Source organism: Podarcis gaigeae (assembly GCF_964106915.1).
Source record: "Podarcis gaigeae genome assembly, chromosome: 7".
NCBI classification, from domain to species: domain Eukaryota; kingdom Metazoa; phylum Chordata; class Lepidosauria; order Squamata; family Lacertidae; genus Podarcis; species Podarcis gaigeae.
In genome coordinates this window covers 38,052,262-38,073,936 of record NC_139683.1, presented here as the reverse complement: position 1 = coordinate 38,073,936, position 21,675 = coordinate 38,052,262, and the positions used below count along the sequence as shown (strand labels likewise).

General features: G+C 40.2%; 1 protein-coding gene across 7 annotated transcripts in view; it reads right to left on the bottom strand.

Annotated features, from left to right (window-relative positions):
• Window positions 1-21,675, bottom strand: part of LOC310848550 (kinesin-like protein KIF20A) — a 45,447-nt gene that overhangs the window by 22,241 nt on the left and 1,531 nt on the right. For 5 of the 7 annotated variants that reach the window (XR_014566487.1, XR_014566488.1, XM_083747710.1 and 2 more), the window contains 16 exons: window positions 21,498-21,575; window positions 20,362-20,481; window positions 17,536-17,674; window positions 17,270-17,454; window positions 15,305-15,401; window positions 14,477-14,650; window positions 12,539-12,650; window positions 9,907-9,978; window positions 7,342-7,488; window positions 5,937-6,102; window positions 4,027-4,197; window positions 3,135-3,274; window positions 1,704-1,869; window positions 1,046-1,151; window positions 908-963; window positions 446-565 (listed from right to left, as the gene is read on the bottom strand). Coding sequence is in view for 4 of the 7 variants with exons in the window: in XM_083747710.1 (XP_083603836.1) it covers window positions 446-565; window positions 908-963; window positions 1,046-1,151; window positions 1,704-1,869; window positions 3,135-3,274; window positions 4,027-4,197; window positions 5,937-6,102; window positions 7,342-7,488; window positions 9,907-9,978; window positions 12,539-12,650; window positions 14,477-14,650; window positions 15,305-15,401; window positions 17,270-17,454; window positions 17,536-17,674; window positions 20,362-20,481; window positions 21,498-21,575 (2,049 nt within the window). In the remaining 3 variants the exon portion in view is untranslated. Of the gene's footprint in view, window positions 1-441; window positions 566-907; window positions 964-1,045; window positions 1,152-1,703; window positions 1,870-3,134; window positions 3,275-4,026; window positions 4,198-5,936; window positions 6,103-7,341; window positions 7,489-9,906; window positions 9,979-12,538; window positions 12,651-14,476; window positions 14,651-15,304; window positions 15,402-17,269; window positions 17,455-17,535; window positions 17,675-20,361; window positions 20,482-21,497; window positions 21,576-21,675 lie in introns of all 7 variants that reach the window. The other 2 variants (XM_083747712.1, XR_014566486.1) reach the window with 2 other exon arrangements.

Here is a 21,675-nt window from a genome sequence, read left to right as displayed (position 1 = left end):
AGCCATGGAAGGATGCATTAGAGGTGGAATGAGTCCTGGCATTTACTGATTTTAATATATCTCACTGGCATCCTCTGAAGGTGAGCAGCCAAAATGAATACATAGTTAAACATTTTCTAATAGGTTAGAGGCCATCTTGAAATCGCCAGTTCTCAGTCAAGACGATACCTCTGTTGCTTAGCTGGTATGTACAGCAGTCTACTTCAAATATAATGAAATGCATTGTAAGACCTCATATTTTCTATTATTTGCTCACCAAAAGCTTGAATAGGAAGAGAGCAGAAAATTGCATTTTCAAGTTAATCTTCTTATCCTGATAAATTTGAAATATAGAGAGTTTCAAGTCATGCAGGAGGTTAAGACTAACAGGTATAGCAGTCATAAGCAGGAGAAATAGCTGAGAGAGAGAACAGTCAAATGCAGCTTTAGTAGCCATGTGACCAACCTTATGCATCATCACTTGCTTAAGTCTATTATTTTCTTCCATTGCTTGTCTGTAGAGTTCATTGGCATCTTGCAACATTTCATTTAATTTCTCTATTTTTAAGTTCAAGGATCTTATTTGCTGCAAAAGAATCTTATTGTTACGATTAGTGTTTAAAGGGAGAGTCATGTTGCTGTAACTCTCTGCTGCAACCTTTGACTGACCATGATTTTGCTCTATTGTAGGGTCAGGGTTTAGGAATCTGGTAGCCCCCAACCCTGATACTGTTGGACTCCCAACTCCCATCAGTCCCATCCAGTGGTCAGGAATTGTGGGGGTTATGGTCCAGCAACAACCGAACTACCACAGGTTCCCCATCCCCACCTTACTTATTTTACCAGCCCTTGATCAAAGAGCTCTAAGAAATATTTTGATAATGAAGCAGAGAATTGGGAGGGACCACGGAAGGAATCGGGAAGTTACCTTGTCTCTCTCATCACATTGTCCCTGCGAAGCATCTGAAGCATTGCATTTAAGATCTGCGAAGCAAAACAAGGCTAAGAATATTTGGACCACTTTTCAGAAAAAAAACCCTTAAGCTCAAGAATGCAGGTTGCTTACCTGGATCAATATTCCCTTCTGCAGAGTCTAAATTAGGACTTTCTGAAGGCAAGGTATTGAGTTTACCAAGTTTTGCTTTCAACTCTAGTATTTTCATTTCTCTGTCCTGAGCAACAAGATGAATTATAATAATTTTGAATCATAATAATTTACTCAAATGGTACATTTTATTGTAGTAACAGCATGTGCTTTAAAAAAAGAAAAGCTTAGCTGTTCTTCTCCCCTGCCCCCCCCCCATCACTTTAAGCAACAATTAAGATAACTTTTAGCACCTATTTCCTTATCCAATATGATGAGCTTTGGAAAACAAACATATTTGTGTCACATCCCACTTTGGTCTAATATTTTCTGCATTAAATATATTTAGGAACCCTTTCATGTCTAAAACTTTATTGGTATACCACCAGACAATGTACTTTTGGCTGACACCTGTTATTTTGGGGGCACACAACATTTCAAAATACATAGGCACATCCAAAGTCACGAGGATTAACTAACATCACTCCCTCCGCCACAAAAAACCACAGCCCAATATAACCCCTACTTTTCAGAGCTTTCATTTAACAACTTAACCTTTTAACAGAATTCCTGCAGATACCTTGGAAAGAATGCCAGCGTGTACAATGGACAAAGATAACAAGTTTTAGAGAATAAGTACCTCGACCTTTGCTTGTTCAGCAATGAACTCCTCTACTGGCACATAGTGGTTTTCAATTTGATCCATTGCACACATGTATGCATGCTTCTTTATGGCCTCCTTGTACATTTCAAATTTACTCTCCATTTTTTCTTCATACCTTTCTTTCAGATCTTCTAAGCGTTTACTGCATAGTATTAGCAATGAGAGACAGACAAAATACTTTTAATTACTAATTATCTAGACTAATGATTCAATTAACAAGCCTACATAGGGGTGGGTACAAAATGCATCAGTCTCCAATCCCAGCACCCTTTTCCCTATCCTGCACCTGAGGTCAGAAGATCTTCCCTCTGAGCAGTAGCACAGAGGAATTGTCAAAATATGTCTCTTATCTCATTTATATTATATAGAAGCCCTCGTTTCATTTAATGGGAAGAACTCCAGTTCCAACTCATAGCTAGAAATCACAAATTATGTCCCATGCATGTTTCCTGGAGGTTTCCTGTACAAATAAGGACTAACCTCATAGTAACTGACATCTGGCCAACCCCTCCTCCCTTTACTCCTCCCTCCTTTGCCTATGCCCTCACAGGCTGCTCAAGCCTTCACTCACAGCTATGCCACCTCCCTTTCCTTATAGCTCAGCCCCTCCTACTTTAAAGGAGGGTAGGAACACTTCAGAGAGCAGTTTGCAAAATTACTCTCTGAAGTTCCTCTGGATCTCCTTTAAACAGCTTCCCTGGTCATCAGCATGCTGGAGTTGCTGTGGCCACGTGAACTGCAGCATGAAGACAGGCTTATAATTTTATTACATTGTAAGAAGTAAAATCAATTTACTACAATATACCTTACTTCCTAGTAAATGTGCACTGGATTGAACAGTGAAACTCAGATTTCCATTCAGAAAGAAACTAGAAATGTGAATGCCCACCATTTATTATTACCCACTATTTATTATTAATTATTGTTATTATATCCTATCACTCTAGTAGTACAGTCCCATTGCTGTTGGCCTGATGTAAACATTGAATTAAGCTGAAGGGTGGCTAATAGAATTTCTTATATTGGCCATCCACTGTATTGTGCAAGACACATGGTTCTTGGTTCCATACAAGTATAGTAGTACAAAATCATTTTAGCTAAGAGGACTCGAGACAATAGCAGATGTCTCTAACACTTGGATGTTATCACAGAATATATTTAAATGATTGCTAGAAAGCTATTGCACAAATATTTGGAAAAGCAAGGCATTTTCAAACCAACTGCTTTGAAATAGTCCAGCATGCAACACAAAACAAAAGATCATGGTACATCAGTGGTCTGTCCTAGAATAAGGCATCCGTAAATATGATGCCTTATTCTAGAACTGATGATGTGCTAAGCCATGCTTGGAGTGGTGGGTGCCTGGGGCCTTTCAGTTCCTCACAGCTACAAAGTCTTAAGGCTCACCTCCAGGCCTCTTCTGTTTCCATCAGTTGCTGAAACATTGCTTCGGCCATCTCCTTGCGTATTTGCACCTCAAGGAGCAGCTTGCCTTGCCTCTCTGCAATCAGCTTGCTCTTCAAGATCTCTGTCATTTTCAAGAGATCCTGCAGGAATGAAGTCAAATTAAGAACATGGAATCAAGAGCAGAAGACAGCATGAGGTGCCTGAGCTAACATTTGCCATTCATTAGAGTAGGACTGGGAGACCATTCCCCCCCTCCTGTCAAGGGCCTCCCTTCCCCAACCTTGTGCTCTCCAGATGTTTTGGACTATGCCTCCAATCAGCCCCAGCCAGCACAGACTTGTAGTCCAAGCATCTGGAGGGCACAAGGTTGGAGAACATTGCCCTAAGGGGTAATCAGCCAAGGGTCACATGCTGGTTGGTAGGGCTAAGAAACCCATTACACAACTGGGAAAATACTTAGTCTTTTCTATCTGCTGCTAGGGATGGAAGGAACTGCCAGTTATGGTTCTCTCAGTTTCCCATTTTTCCAATCTTAAATTTAGTTCTCCATATAGAAATATGGAAATTTGTAAAACCTTGTTTGTTTGGAGAGCCACATAAAAAATGAGATAAGTGGAAAAACTGAAGGACTGTGTTTTAGTTCTCATTTTGTTTCAGAAAGTGTGGATTTGTTAAATTCAGCTTTAAATGCAAACTGAATTTAAATTCTTCCCCATCCCCAACCGCTATAGTCTGTTAAGGATTTAGGCTAGGTAACATTACTCAAAACAGTCCAAACAAAGTATTATATTGATTTAAGAATCACTCCATTAATTTTTAACACTATTAAGATGATTTATCTCCTACTGAGTAAGCATGCACCAGAACGTCTGAAAACAGTTTTAAACATTACCTCATGGTTCATAATAGTTATATCTATTTCCTCTTCTTCAGAGGAGATACAAGAATCCTCTGGAAGCTGCTCTGCAGATATGTCATCAAAGTGCACTGTAGGCCTATCATCCCTTCCAATATATTTTTTGGGAAAATAATCAAATATTTTGTGTTGGAATGTTTGAATAACCTGAAAAAGAATACTGTATCAGTGGTTTAAATTACAAGTAAGAGCACAATTTCACAATAAATTGTAGTTTTGCGTTATCTGCCCTGGAAGGTCACAAAGGGAATTTTTAGAACTTTGGGAAGTACACTACAATGATTATAATTGAGAAGCAAGTTGAAAAGTTCAGTTGTCTAAGGAACCAAGCTTTAAATGCATTTGTCATGGCATATTTGTTCACAGTTTACACTGCAGCTCATATACACACATAGAACTCAAGCATGTGCGTGCTTTTGCTGAAGCCTTCTAACATGCATGTCTTCTCCATTTACACAAAGAGGAGGTAAGGTTAAGATTTAAGAGACAAAGAGCAATAAGATATGCTCTTTTGTTTCTTAAATTTGGACTCTCCACCCCTCTATCCTCCTTTCGGAGTCTGAAAGCTCTAACAAGTGCAAATGCAGCAGGTAGGTGGCTAATGTGTGCAGGCAACCAACAACATAAAGCATCCCTGCTAAAATGTCTACCCTGGCTGCTCATAGGTTACTGGGCCAGGTTCTGTGTCCCTATATTAATATGCCAAGCCCTGTACAACTCGGGTTCAGGATACCTTGAGCCATTTTATCCCAACTCAGTCTCTGGGATCATCCAGTGGAGTCCTGTAGTTGCTGCCTGTGTTTTAAAAGCCTGGCCAGCTCCAACTATAAGCCAGGCATTTAGTGTCATTGGCCCCATGATGTGGAACACACCAGCAGCAGCCATTTGGCAAGCAGCCTCCCTGCTAACTTTCAGACTCCTCTTGAAGCCAAACAGGCCCATCTGTTTTATAGTATATTATATTTTATTGCATTTGTATACGCTGTTGTATACAACCCTGGTATTTTATATGAGTGGGTGGTATGCCAATAATAATAATAATAATAATAATAATAATAATAATAATAATAATAATAATAATTTATTATTTGTACCCCATCCACCAGGCTGGGTTTCCCCAGCCACTCTGGGTGGCTTCCAAGATTAAAAAGACATTAAAATGTCACACATTAAAAACTTCCCTAAACAGGGCTGCCTTAAAACTACAAAAACACCACACACACATATTTGCTGCTGTGAGCTGAAGACTCAGAACATCGACAGAAGACATAAGAGTCTTGATATATATCAGGCATGTTATATTTGAGGTTGTAAGACTAGCTGCTACTTTTTTTATGTTGTCGTGCATTACAGTTAGATGGCCCAAGCAAGTAAGTGTTCCTAGTAAGGAGGTCAGGATCCTACAGGCTACTTGGCATGGAGACACCTCAGCCAGGAAGCATTGGCTCATAAAGAAGATAATTTCCAAACGGTTGTCTCCACCCCCATCATTCAGCCTGGACACTGAGGTCCAGCTCCAAGGGCCTTCTGGTAGTTCCCCCACTATGAGAAGTGAGGTTACAGGGAACCAGGCAGAGGGCCTTCTCAGTAGTGGTGCCAACCCTGTGGAACACCCTTCAGATGTCAAGGAAATAAACATCTATCAGACTTTTAAAAGACATCTGAAAACAGCCCTGTTTAGGGAAGTTTTTAATGTTTGATTTTTTTATCATATTTTTAATATACTGTTGGGAGCCATTCAGAGTAGTTGGGGAAACCCAACCAGATGGGCGGGGTATAAATAATAAATTATTATTATAAATTATTATTAGTAGTAGTATTCACCCAGGAAAAAACAAGGTAATGGTGCTTGGGGTATGTTATGAAGGGCACAGCCTTTTACTTACTTGCTTTGCTACAGCAGAAAACTTCATTACATGCAATGTCTCATCATAGGTAGAAGCACACTGGTTAATATTGACAATCATGCAAGCTTTGCCTTTACCACAGAAGAATGGCTGGAAGAGGCGGGTCAGCTTACTCTCTCTGAAGGGAATGTATGCTGGCCTTAATCTTAAGGGAAAGTTTTATTAACATTAATTTCAACATGTGCATGATTTGTAAAAGCAAGCATGGATTCAGACATGTGTGATTGCTATCTGTCCTTTATCTGCACATCAAATACTTATTAGGACAAAGCTGTTTTCACATTCAACAGATTGGTCCCATATTCATTCATTCATTCATTCATTCATTTCAATTATTGCCAACAGACTATTCCATCTACTTATTTTTTAAAAACTAAAGAGAAGAATAGTGCTATAACACTATATTGCAAAAATGCTAAACAGTTGTACCTTGGTTTTTGAACAGCTTATTTCCCAAATGTTTTGGCTCCTGAACGTTGCAAACCTGGAAGCGACTGTTCCAGTTTGCAAACTATATTTGTAAGCCGAACGTCCGATAGGGCTTCTGCAACTTCTGGCTGGCTGCAGGAGCTTCCTGTAGCCAATCAGAAGCCGCGATTTGGTTTTCAAACATTTTAAAAGTTGAACAGACTTCTGGAACAGATTCTGTTCAACTTCCAAGGTATGACTGTAGTACTATAATGATATAGCATTATGGTGTTACAGCACTATACCTCTTTCATTTAAAATATACGGTAATTATAGCCATGAAATCATTTAGCAATAACTAAAATAAAGATTAAAACAAAATAAAATTGAGTCTTAAAATAGCAAGGGTCATAGTGAATGCCTACTGAGAAGTACTAGGCTGATTTTCTTAATATGTTTTGACCATGTCAAAACCCCCAAAAGACAGAAAAGGTGTGCTAATGGCATCTATACCCAGTGTTTTTTTTTGGGGGGGGGGACGCAGGAGTACACATGCCCCTAAACATTTTGTAAATCTAAATCTGGCCTCATTGAGGGGCAGTATTTCAATATGAGTAGAAAAATGAGAGTATGCCTAAACATTTTTTTAAGAAAAAAAACACTGTCTGTATCTATGAAGGTTGTATTACTTTTCCTTTCTTCTGAAAAAACACAGAGATTTTTTGAAAACAGAGAAATGGCATAAGCAGCGCAGAAAAAATGCAGGCTGTTAATGACTGGAGGACAGCATAATGTGGCTGCCTCATAAAAAGCGTGCATACAAAAAAATGAAAATAATAATGTTAAAATATGTTTTCAGCACTCTTAACGAATGAAACAGACACCTTGCTTCTTGGGGAATAATAAACGTATAACAATAGGTTAGACTAAACAGTTTTATGTGAAACTGGTGTGAAGATTTACTTTTGTCACTTACTTAGGGTTTTGATTTTGCTTTAGAGCTGCAATGCATTTTCCAAGAATAAGAAGAGAATTATTAATATTGCCTGCTTCTTTCAGTCTGTCTCCAAAGGTTTGTGCTTTATGGCATCGTTCTGATCCAGCCAAGTCACAGAGAGAGAGTCTGTACAAAGAATGCAGCTGATTTTAATATCATTCTTTCTTTTGGAATTAATTTTTATTCGCGTTTTTACATACAGTTCAAAAAGATTAAGTAAAGAATAAATGGAGAAAATGAAAACAAAATCACAACAAACCAAAGACACAACACAAAACATCTAAGGACTTCCTATCAATCTTTCAATCCATCAATCAATATTTGAATTTTAGGTAGCCTGGTACAACACAGACTAATAGTATTTTTAACAAGTAAAATACATACTGTCAAGTAATAACTTTTATTATTGTCCCTGTATTTTTACTGTGTTTTGGGGTAAGTGTGTTCCAATGGCCACCTTCAGCTGTTGATAAGCATGTCACAAAGTTATGGATTACTGTGACAGTAAGAAGCTGCACTGAACTGCCCCATCCTGTCGGGAGGAGGAGTTTCTAAGCTTTTACTGTCATTTTGTCCTGGAACAATAGACTGTGATCAAGACTTACAATTAATTTGAAGCAAATCAACTTCAAACTACAGGTGATCAAATTGGCTTGGTTTTTTAAAAAAATTAAATCTCAATAAAATGCATATGTATATCAATTACGAAAACAGAACAAGTAAACATGCAATACAGATTGATGCGATATTTACAGTAAGCCTGCAATTTATGCAGGGGTTACGTTCTGGGGATTGTCCCTAAAGCCAAAATTGTGTATGGTCAAAATACATTGGGTTCAATGGTGGGTGGGATTGCCAAGCTCATTTCCCTCCAAATCCTGTCCCGTTTCAAATAATAATAATAATAATATCAATAAATTATTGATTATTATTATTATTATTATTATTATTATTATTAAAAATAATAAAAATATTATTTTGCCATGCACATAAAGTTGAATACACACAAGTTAATTGCATTTAACTTGCAATTAATTGCAAGTTGTGAGTTTACTGTATATTAATATCCCTTGACACCTTAAGACAGCTTCCCTTTTGCAGCACTGTTAATCTGTTACTTAACTGAACAGTTAATGCTGACTGCAATTCCACAAACAGAGAAAACAGCAAATTGTAGCTAACTAGAATTTGAAGTGAATGCTTCTGATTTCCCAGCTGCATGGGAAAGAAGGTATGCTAAAGGACTTAGCTCACTTCAGCTTGTTCCTGGCACTAGAAACCAAGGTGGGGAACCTTTTCGGCTCTGTGGGCCAGACCCTTATAAAATTCTAGGCTTGTAGACAAAACTTGATGCAGGAGGCTGCCCACCTGTCAATCAGCTGATATCATAATGATGTCGGGTGGTTGGGTTCCAAAATCAGGACTTCAAAGTACTACACAGCTCTTGCAAAAAAAAAAAAAAGCATCCCATGTGATGCTTTAAATGCCCAAGCCTTTGACTATTCCACCCATCTGTTGATGAACGGTGAAGCCAAAGGGTCAGAGACCAGACTGAGGATTACAGCTTTGATGAGGAATTGTGGGAACCTCCCCCTCTTCCTGCTCCTAACCAGGATCCTGAAGCTACCCAGGAACAGTGGAGCAGTATAGATTTAGGGAATTGGTTTGCAGAGGGACATAGTTCGGAAAACAACAGCTGGGCAGAGCTGAATGAGGAACAGGTAGGAGAAGCAGAACAGGAAGAGAGAGAGAGAGAGAGATAACCGACTCTTCTTCGCTGGATAGTGTCCAGCCTCTCTCTCCAAGGGCAAGGAGAGCTGATAAGGTTGCTACACAGAAGGCTCCAGTGGTTGCGAGATCAGGTTGCAAGAAGGGGGAAGTGACGGAGATGACTTGGGGGGGAAGTAGGAGGAAAACATTGGAACTCGCTAGTGCAGCCAGTTCAGCAGGCTTGAAGTTTGCTTTCTCTTGCCAAAGCTTGTGCACTAGTAGGTGTGTTCTCTACCTGCCTCACACCTGACACCACATATGATGGTTTGGAGAACACAGGTGGTTTGGTGAAAAACAGCCTTGTAGGCCAATATGAACTAATGGCAGGCCTAGCCTGGCCTGCAGGCTGAAGGTTCTCTACCTGCTATAAACCTTGGCTTATCATGACATTCCCATACAATCAGTTTGTGTACTGAGTTACCCTGTTCACCTTGATAGATGAAGCTACACAAACACAAGGACAAAAAGATCTACATACTACAAAATCAAAACACACTGTGGCATTTGTACAAGCACATTTACAAAGAAGAAGATTTTGTCTTCACTCAACTTTCTCTGCACCAGGAAAGCAGTGAGACCTACAAAGCAAAGTCTCAACATTGTTCCAGTGCCAAAGACAGGAGCTCCAACCATAGGCCAGTAAAAAAATGCTTGCACTTTAGCATAGTTTAAAACTGAGAACACTAGTTTGTCCTCAACAACTTTGCTATAACTCCACACAAAGGAAGATTCACTGTAGTACATATTTAGCAGAAGCAAAAAAAAAACACTTACTCAGAGACTCCAAGAACTCGTGGCGCACTCTCATCACTCAAGCTGAGCAGTCGAATAGAAAATATACTGTGACTGGAGGAAAAGAGACACAAGTTCAATTTTTTAATCATGTCATTATTTAATTACTTTGTATTATGCTCTATAGGGACGCGGGTGGCGCTGTGGGTAAAACCTCAGTGCCTAGGACTTGCTGATTGCAAGGTCGGCGGTTCGAATACCCGCGGCGGGGTGAGCTCCGGTCGTTCAGTCCCAGCTCCTGCCCACCTAGCAGTTCGAAAGCACCCCTAAGTGCAAGTAGATAAATAGGTACTGCTTTATAGCGAGAAGGTAAACGGCATTTCCGTGTGCTGTGCTGGTGCTGGCTTGCCAGTTGCAGCTTCGTCACGCTGGCCACGTGACCCGGAAGTGTCTTCAGACAGCGCTGGCTCCTGGCCTCTTAAGCGAGATGAGCACGCAACCCTAGAGTCGGACACAACTGGCCCGTACAGGCAGGGGTACCTTTACCTTTACTTTATGCTCTATATTGTGCTTCTTTACTTTCTCCTGTGGGGCTTAACTGATGTAGTGCTTGAATAATCAATTCACATATATATTTGTTTGACATCTGTCTGGAAATATTAATATTATTTAGAGTTTTTTATTCCTTTTATATTACAAAGTACATAGCTTTAAAAAAGTAGAAGATATAAAGAGATGGTATCTCAAAATGGGATGGGGTGGGGTGTTTAAAAAAAGAGAGAAGAGAAGAGAAGGTATCTTACAATTAGTCATATTGAGATAATGCATATAAACTTTACTTAACTGAAATTTTGGCATACAGCACACAAGCAACTTACGAACATTTAACTTTACAGGCTTGGCCAAAATGTGTTATACAAAATTTGAAAAGGGTCAGAAAAGGGGTGGGCATCCAGAGGTGGAAACTTTGGCAATCCCACCCACTGTTGAACCCAATGTGTTTTGACTATACATAATTTTGGCTTTAGGCGTGATCCCCAGAACATAAGCCCCATGAAAGTTGTGGGATTACTGTTTAATAATACAGCAAGCCACCCATAGAAAAATAGACTTCTTTCTATCAAAACATCAAGACTCCATAATGTGCACTGGATAACATATCTCCTATAATGATCAATAAAACATTTTTGCCTGAAAATATCCCAACTTTAATTTTGTCCTTTGAGTCTGATAAAGGAGGTCAATTTAGCCATTAAAGCAGAGTCCCAAATTTTACCATACCATTCTATAATTGATGGTACACCTCTGCTTAGAATTATATTCAGATGCCAAAGCTTCATAATACTCTTAACGTGCTGTTCTTCAGTGTGCACAGTTTTTAACATGCAAAAGCATTCATCAGAAAAAGGTCCATGCAGATCAATGGGACAAATTCAGAAGTCCCATCATTTCCCCTAAGATGGGAAAAGTCCCATATTTTCCAAACTTTCCCTGGGTTGGAGGAAATATTTGGAAATTAACTTGGCATGTGGGTATATCCAATATGCTTATTTTTTAAGCTAATTATAGAGAGGTTAAGGGGCTACGGTTAAAGCAATATATTACTTTTTCTTTAAATTAGATTATGTAAAAATAAAAATAAAAACCAACACAGCAAATACAAAGTAACCTTGAAAATTGGCAGCTAGATTCCAGAATAAATCTAGTGCCAGTAGAAAGGATAAAGGGCAATAGTCAAGAATACAGTGTTTAGGATATCCACACTCTCTCTCCAAAACCAAAAATGGCTGGACTCTGGGTGTGAATGGCCATGCTCTAGTCTTGTTTATCTTTAGCCCTTCTGCAATTAAGAAGGGCTAAGTCTCCAAGTCTCCTAGGAAACACTGCAACACAAACTAGTTGCAGCCGAGTGATCATTAACGAACAGATAGTTCTCAGCATTAATCATTGATTTTTCCACAAGCAGAGATCCTTCTAGCCAGGAAGTCCAAGATAGCATATCCTTCTCGTAACAAGAAAGGGGCATTGCTGTCGCAGGATATGAACCAATTCATCCTCATTTGGGTTCTGCCAGTGACTTGCACACATCAAGCAGGTTTTAAGATTTTGATCTAAACAGCAGCCCCTAGTGCTGTATAAAAAACAGGAACATCCAGGTGTGCAACTTGCCACGGGCACAGAGAGCTGCTGTTTGAAGAATGCTGTCATCACCAGTAGCATCAGCTGGTGGACAGGTGTACATGCTGTCGGGGAAATGGCCTTATGGGCCCAAACTGGCTTGTGAGCCCATAAATCACAGAATCAGAGTTGGAAGGGACCCTGAGGATCCTCTAGTCCAACCCCCCACAGTGCAGGAATATGCAGCTGCCCCATAAGATGATCAAACCTGCAACCTTGGCATTATCAGCACTATGCTCTCACCAACAGAGCTATCCACCCCTGGTTTAAAACCCTACATAGTTAATTGTGGTCTTAGTAATCCCATTAGCCTAAATTTTTTATTATTATTTATTGAATTTATAGAGCGGCCTATACTAGGAGATCTCAGGGCAGTTCACAGAATAAAATCAAAATATAAAACCAAAAAATACATAATCAAAACCAAAACAACAACAACCCAATAACCACCACCACCTCCTTAAGGAACAAGAACATCTAAAATGAGACTGCAAACCTTCTGCTTGATTGTTGGTTCATCCTGGTGCATGCCAAACTTCGGTTCTTATTTCCTACTTTAAGAATTTTGCAAGCCTCATCTGTACTCTTTATACTGATCCACTTTAGGTCTGGGGAAATAAGGTATTTTATACAATTAAGTATGCATAACCATCAGAAAAACAGCAGTATGTAAACATTTTGGCACGTTTACAGCATACAGCACTTTTCTACTTGCTTACACAAGAAACCAGATCCACTGAGTTCAAAAAGTTTTACTTATATACATAAATGGGTGTAAGGTTACAACCTAAGTGTGAGAACATAATGGAGACCAAGATAGATTTGAAACAGCGGCAGCCTAAAGCAAGGGTGGCTAACCTTCCAGATGTTCTTGGACTCCAACTTCCATCAGCCCCAGCCAGGGATGATGGGAAATGTAGTCCAACAACATATGGAAGCTCACAGGATAGCCACACCTAATGTAAAAAAGCAATAAATATTATTGTTTTCAAAATTATACTAAACTGGAATCAAACCAGAATTTGAAGGACCACAGATATAAAGTATGGATTTCTGGATTTTTGAATAAAAACAGTAATACATAAACACAATGGCATATTTTAAAATACATGTCTGTCTTCATGAGTTGGGGCAGCATAGAACTATTATTTTTAGATGCAAGATGAACAAGATTTTGGTATCAATAACTGATCTCGCATCTCTTAATTTGCTTTAAAAGCAGCTGGCAGGGAACAGGGGAGGGAAGAAAACGGATGTGTGTTGGCTTTGAATTCAGAAACTCCTTCACCAGCACTACAGATGCCCCTAGGTTCTCCTAAACAGCACAAATAGCCATGATATAAAAATGGTGGGGGAAGGTTAACCATTCTCAAGCACATGGAGCCATAACTGGCCATCTGTATTCAGTGACTATAACCAAACAGCTCAAAGCAATCCATCCGTGGAACCTTTTCAAGATAAAACATAACAAAAACATGGGCGAACTTCATTACACCTTAGATTATTTACAATGGAAATCAAGGCTTACAAGCATTCTGTACATTTATTTGGTCTTGCAACTACTTGCTAAATTTGGCTGAGAGTGGGAAAGCTGCGCCCCCTGGTGTCAAGAGATTCCTCATGCAGCTGAAGCTGTCCACTGTCCAAGAAATAGTACAGTGGTACCTCGGGTTACATACGCTTCAGGTTACATACGCTTCAGGTTACAGACTCTGCTAACCGAGAAATAGTACCTCGGGTTAAGAACTTTGCTTCAGGATGTGAACAGAAATCGTGCTCCGGCGGTGCAGCAGCAGCAGCAGGAGGCCCCATTAGCTAAAGTGGTGCTTCAGGTTAAGAACAGTTTCAGGTTAAGAACGGACCTCCAGAACGAATTAAGTACTTAACCCGAGGTACCACTGTATTTGGCTAGATCAGTGGGTTTCAACCAGCGTGCCATGAATGATAGTCAGGGGTGCCACAGGCAACACTGGCCTCTGTCCCTCTTTCCTTTCCTCCCTCTTCTGACACCCTCTTGCATCTCTGCCTCCCAAAGGCTTGCACAGCTGTTTATTGCATCAGCCCTGGCTGTAAGCTCTGCAGGCAAATGGTGCCTCTGAGAGACACCTCTATTTGGGGCGACGGGGGGCGGGGGGGAGAGCAGCTCAGAGACCAGGGATGGCAGCAGCTGCTGCCCATAGGAGTCCCAAGGAGAGGGGAGAGGAGGCTGAGGGAACACTCCACGAGGGAGGGTGCTTGACAAGGGTGAGAGGCTGCCAGCTCTGGAGGCAAGGGGTGACATAACTGGGCTCCTGAACCCCACAGGGGTGACGCAGAAAGAAATGTAGTTGGTCAAGGGAGCCGTGGACTCAAAAAGGTTGAAAACATCTGGGCTAGATGGACCCAAAAGAGTAATTATTCCTTTGAAGCAGTACCACCAAAGTTGCAGCATTACCTTTTACGTAAGAGTTTCCTCCCTGATCTTCGCATATCCTTAAAACTTTGCGCTTCTGATTTTTCGATGCAGGCACTACATCCAGTAGGTCATAGATGTACTCATTGTAGATTTCAAAGAAAGAAACCCAAACCGATGCTAGGGTCCTGGGGCACTTGCTATAAACCTCAGAATCTAAACATTCAAGGATGGTGAATAAAGGGAGTGTTGTTTATTGTAAGGTTAAATTTATTTAACTGCCCTTTGCCCTAAGGTCGCGTTCCAACATTAAAACACAGTATCAGAAACAGTTTAAAACAACTTACAGCAGCAGAAGGTATGTGCTATTTTTGTTCTCATTTATGGACACTTCCTCCCAGGACAGCTATTGCATCATTCTTGTTTAAGCATTTGGTGCAAGGCACATACTTTTGCATTACTACACATTATTGCACTAAAATCATTGGAGGAGGTCTCCTGGTTGCATTGTGATTCACTTAGTGGTAACCAGGAGGGGGGTCTTTTCAACAGCAATGCCCTTCCTGTGGAACCACCTCCCCCTCTGACAACTTTGGCACATGCTGGAAACACATTTATTCCTGGAGGCCTTTGCTAAACATCAGTACCAGCTGGATTCTTTTAAATGCCTGCTCTGAATTTAATCATTTTATTTTGTGATATTACATATGAAAGTCAATATACAAATATTTTAATAAATAAACATAGGGATATTCTTTCCCCAATATCCTACAAAAATTAATCCTGTTTTTATACTATTAGTAAGCAATGCTATAGCGACCATTTCACACAATTCTATATGTATTTTAACCACAAATATTCACCCATTACCTGATTCATTCAAAACAAAACTTGGTGAGCTACAGCTACTAGAAGTTGAGCCTGATGCACTTGAAGATGTGATAGACTTTGAAGTATTTTCAGTATCCTTGATGAAATACAAAAATGTCAAGGTTATGTTGCTGACTCCATATTCACATCTTTTAATTTCTACAGGAGGCATGCTATCCACCAATTAAGTTTTTTAAAAACAAAGCAAATGGTATAGTTTCTGATTAAATCAATTTTGAATGGGATATTCCCAATAATTCAAAGTAAGTGCATTTTTTGAGATTATTATTATTAATAATAATTAAATCTGTATACCACCCTTCACCCAAATATCCCAGAGAGGTTCACAACAGGAAAATACAAAATGAGAATACAAAATATATAATAAAACAAAAACAAACCAATAACCCCCCTTCCACAAACACATTTTTAAAACTATAGAATGTTAAACAGCCAAATGCCTGGTTGAAGAGAAACACTTTCATCCCCAAGAAGAATTCAAGATGAAAGTCAAACTTTGGTTGAGACTGAAAAAGATATGTAAGAAAGGGAAAGTATGTTGTGGCCCTCCAGATGTTGCTTGAACTACAACTTCCATCATTCCTGACTATGCTGACTTGGCTGATGGGTACAGGAGTCCCGGAACATCTGGAGGGCCACAGATTCCCCACCCCTGATCTAAGGGATTGAGAAAAAATCCATAGTGGTATTTATCTTATTTCATCCTTCCTTCCATAGACCTCCATGCCAAACAGGAAAATGCTTTGAGAAGTCCCCTTGGATGCTCTGCTGCATTATCATAATAGCTAAAGATTCCTCCTGAAGTGAACAGCATGATTCAGCACTCAGAACTACCACACCTTAGAAATGCATAAGACTAGGAGAATAAAGCCAACTTGTTGCACACAACATGCACAGCAGTGGCACGAGTGCATAAATGCACAAGAAGCTAAAAACACCAGTCATGCATGTTTCCTGCTTTCGGAAGTGGTCTCAAATGAAGAAAATAAAAATCAGAGTATTTATTTATAAATTACTTTCATTCCAACCTTTCAGAAGCATCTTACAGAACAATCACTTTAAAACAAGCACACAAGCCTTCTCTGCGGATGTTTTTTGTTGTGGAGGGAGGGGGTAATTAAAAAACACCAATCCTCCTATCAAACTGGGAATATCTCACACAGTACAGGATATTCCACCATTCTTCATCAGAGTTTCTTTTCTTTCAGTATAGTAAGTGGCTCACGTATACATCAAACAAAGTTTTAATAATAAAGAGAATTGTAACACAATACTAATACTGTCTGAGAGAAATTAAAACAACACCCTGAGGCAAGAATGACAGTTGGTTTCTCTACCTCAGTGATGGCCAAACTTGGCCCTCCATCGAACTGAACTGAACACCCAAAGGGAGGGGCCAATTCCAGAGCACAACACTTAAGGCCCTCCCACCAGATGACAGACATTCTACTAATCAAATTACGCCCCAGCGCCTTTCTTACAGTTATGAGAAGCAAGGCCACCACCTCATTTGCATTCGGAAGCTTGAGAACCTGCTCTCCATCAGCATAATGTGGCAATGGTGGAGCCAACAGCTCCCATAAAGCCCCATAACCAGTGGTGCCAACCTCCTTTCCAAAACATTTTAATCTCACCCACATTTTTTAAAGATGTCCCAGTGTTTCAAAGAGAAGTGCAAGGTTAGGTGGCTATCTCCGGATCCAGAGGAATTCTGGGGAAATGAAGATGGCTGTAAACCAGTGCCCATCCTTGCCACTGTTTTCTGCGGTGTTTCCACCCCACATAATCTAACCCAAAGAACTACAGCAGTGCTATAGTCCAGAACCCCCTTAAACCAGGCCCCTTGAGAGGCTGTATGAATTTGTTGTTGGGGTTTCCAAGGAATGTGTAGTTCTACATGGTGTGGATTTTAATGCAGGATCTGGAAGGGTGCTTGCCACTAACCTCTTTCAGAGAAGCAAGAAGGGCAGCTTTGATGGATTCTTCTTGCTTAACCTGCATATCATTTAGCCTCTTGGTAAGATTGCTGAAGCATGGTTTTATGTTCATCTTTGGATACTGTCTTCCCCTTACATGGTTAAATATGAGATCAAGAGAGCGGGGAAGGATACCACCGTCTTTTGAGCAGCCTGCAGAAACAATGAGCCTCTTTTCAATACATGCCATTGTTAGATCGTTTGTATTTGACCCCATGAAGAATAATTGGATACCTTGAACAGTGAAACTTTTCCCTGCGTTAGTCACACCATAGGTAAACACAAGTCCATTCACTCCGTTGATACAAGTTTTTACTATGTCATTCATTGTGCCTTCAAAAAATTCACTTTGAGAAGTCTCTGGTCCAAACACCTAAGTAGAGAATAGGAAAAAGTTTTACAGGGACAGTGAGGAGCAAACTGTACACATGAGGTGTGAGTGGGATCTCCGACTAACTGAAGTGTTAATAGCAGCATCCATAGGGGCCTACCTCAAGCTGGGACCATGGAGCTTAACGTTTTCTCACCACCAGTCCTTCCCTCTCCTACAGAGTTGCCATTTGCCTCATGAAGTCAAATGATACCTATATGGTTTTCCCCATGAGGCAAATAGCAACTTTGGGGAAAGGGTGATTAGAATGGGGAACGGCTTGGAGGGGAAGGGTTAACCCCCAAATCCAAGTGTAATTATTCTGATCCAAATTAGAACTTTCAGCAGCTAGTGATAATGTTTTAAAAAACCCCCATAAAATATGTTATTTATAGATTCATGTTGCATCCAGTTTGGCACAGAAAAGCAGTTTAATTGCTTTGCTTATGACAAGTCATACCATGCCACAGGCAATTTGATCCTCAGAGCACTGCACCACTGAATCCTCTTAAAAGTATTTTTTTAAAAAAATTATTAACAGGCCAATCACATCGTTGTTTAGTCATTTAGTCGTGTCCGACTCTTCGTGACCCCATGGACCAGAGAACGCTAGGCACCTCTGTCCTCCACTGCCTCCCGCAGTTTGGTCAAACTCATGCTGGTAACCTCGAAAACACTATCCAACCATCTCGTCCTCTGTCGCCCCCTTCTCCTTGTGCCCTCCATCTTTCCCAACATCAGGGTCTTTTCCAGGGAGTCTTCTCTTCTCATGAGGTGGCCAAAGTACTGGAGCCTCAGCTTCACGATCTGTCCCTCCAGTGAGCACTCAGGGCTGATTTCCTTAAGAATGGAGAGGTTTGATCTTCTCGCAGTCCATGGGACTCTCAATAGTCTCCTCCAGCACCATAATTCAAAAGCATCAATTATTCGGCGATCAGCCTTCTTTATGGTCCAGCTTTCACTTCCATACATCACTACTGGGAAAACCATAGCTTTAACTGTACGAACCTTTGTTGGCAAGGTGATGTCTCTACTTCTCCAGATGCTGTCTAGGCCTGTCATTGCCCTTCTCCCAAGAAGCAGGCGTCTTTTAATTCCGTGGCTGCTGTACATTATCCAAATCACATTAATTCCAAATTATACAGCCAAATTTTAAATTTTGTTGGGGGTACCCATACATCAAGCTCTGAACGAGTCCAAACATCACTTATATTGCTGCTTTAATTAAACAATTCTATCCAGTTCAATCCAGATAGTCCTTTATTACTTTCTTCATCTTCTTGTTATCATATATTCCTTTCTTTGCGATCTCTGATAATTTTCACAAGCAGATTAAAAACAGGCATCCTCTGTGTGGGTTTTGTGTTCTCCAAAGACCATATCACTCAGGGACATCCGCCATTCCACACTTCCATAAAAAATTAATCTTCGGTATGTCCTTTATTTTTCTCAGGCTTGCCAAATATTTCAGGAGGCTCTGTCAGGTTAAAATCACATTCCTTCTCATTCCAATGATCCTGATTCTCCTCCCCCTGTCTTTCTTTCTCAGGCAAGCCTGTCTTAGCGAGATGCCATTTTACACTGCGTCATAAAATTTTCCTCCGTTCTCATTGTTTACCATTCATCTCTTGAGCTATAATCCATTCCACACAGCTCTTGAATTCCTGCTTGTGATTAGTAAAACGCAACGATCTTATCTCTTTCTGGGGTGGAGGGTTATTAATATCACATAATGCAAGGGAAAAAAAGTTTTTTCCTCCACCCTCCCCCTTCATTTCAAACATACAGTCTCTTAATGGTGATTCATCAGAAGATTTACTTATCCGTCGAAGGCTCGTGCCAAGTGACAGGCACCCCCATCTCACGGATCCGGGGGTGCATTGTGGACACCGCTGGCAAGGCAGCCCCCCCACCTCCTTGGGGGGGTAGGAAGACTGCATACTTCCCATAGCAGCCTCTTAATTACCTCGTATGGGTCAGAGAGATGTTATTGTCAGCCATCTTCCAATGCGCCACCTGGTGGCCCCCCCTCTTAAAAGTATTATTGATGTTTTATTAGAAGAATTTCATTTATTGAAAAGTGGTGAGAAGGGAGAAAAAGAAAAAAGTGAATGAAATTCAAATTAAAGAAAAATATTCCATTACATTTCCACAAATATACAAATGTGTATAGTCTTATTATCCTAACACAAATTTCTTTAACAACAACCTCATATATTCTGTATAAAGTTGTTACAAATATCATTATATTTATCCAAAGAAAGTCTGTGTCCATAGACAGTCTGCTCATATGTTGCTAATGTTGTCATGTTTGTCAAGCCACTGATTAAGGGGAATCATATTTCTATTCTTCCAGTTCAACAGTATTGGTCTCTTAGCCACCATGTGCGTACGTAGAATCCATTTTCACTGTTCCACTGTCACTTTCCATACAACTGGTATAAAGTTCAAAAGAATAAACACCTTTAAGAACTTTACTATACAGTACAGGAAAGCGGCATGCAATTAATGTAATGGTGCACTTTAAGGCTGAAGTCCTGTGCATCTGTTTGAGAGTTAGCTATATTTTGCTCTGAGTTCTCACTACTTACAGAAACAGGAGCAGCCTACACCAAGTGTTCTAATGCAGTCTGCTTTATGCACTTTTATTTATTTATTTTCACCGAAATTGGCCCTGGAGGAGAACTCACCTGTGTAAAGGTGAACTGATGTGCCGATTGTCCAATTCCCTTTTCACTGTTCTTCATAGCAGTAGAGTATTTAGGTGCGTGAAGAGTCACTGTTTCTTGATTTTCAATAATCAAACAGTCCTTAAGAGCACACAAGTTATTTAAACCAGCTTCCTAAAACATTCTTTGCTTACTAAATTGCATGCTACAAACCTGTTTTACCCTTACTGACGTGGTTTCATTTGTGAGCTTTCGGTGCATGCGATTCTGCCGCTGTGTAAACACTGTACTTTCAAGTGCATTTAAAGCAGGTGACGTCTCCCAAAGAATCCTGGGACCTATAGTTCACCACTCACAGAGCTACAATTCTCAGCACCAGGACCAGCAAAAAAAACTTGGCACTAAAATGGCATCCCCCTCCTCACCAGATTAGAAGGGGCGAGGGAAAATCTACATCAAGAACAAGGTGATCTGTTACCCCATGCAGCCTGAAGCTGCCGCTACACCTTGCCTCCTGAGTGGGCCGGCCCTGCTCAGCACCCTTAAACTATAGTTCCCAGGATTATTTAGGGGCAGTCATGTGCTTTAAATGTGTGGTATGCATGCAGCGTCAGTGTGCAAGCTGCACTTTGACGTAGTGTAGTTAAAATGCAAAGTTTCAAACATTACCGTAGATCAGGGGTATGGTGTTCCCTAGATGCCATTGGACTATAGCTCCTATCATCACTGACTATGCTGGCTGGGGCTGATGGGAGTGGGACTCCCAACAAATTCTGAAGGTTACCACATTGCCTACCCATGCTCTGGTGCAAGAGAGCCAGTTTTCTAACAATCTCATTGGAGCATTTCAGTGGTACAGTTATCTAAGCATCATCATCTAAAAACCTAGACTGCTATATATGTCGTGCTTATCCAGCTGTTTTAGTGTCCAAATCTTGTGAAGGGTGACTCACAGCAAGTATAAGCAAACTAACTATATGCATACTAAGGCAATGTAACCTTATTGTAACAATGGAGTTTGGAGAAGGGTAGGTAAGGACCACCAAACAGCATATTATGGACAAAAAATAAGTAAAAGATTTCTATTTCCCAAACTGTTTTTGAATCCAATTCCCCACAAAAGATTTTTAAAAATGATGCCATATTTCACAACTAACCTGGTTTTCATTGTTTTCAAGCTCTGCCTTAGAAAACGGCCGCACTCTCAAGTATACTTTCAGTGGCTGATACATCACCTTAAAAAAAAGAATAAATTAAGGCTGAAATTGTGAAAATATTAAAGATGGTTCTTAAAGTTCTACATCACTACTTTATACTTCAGTATTATCAGTCGTC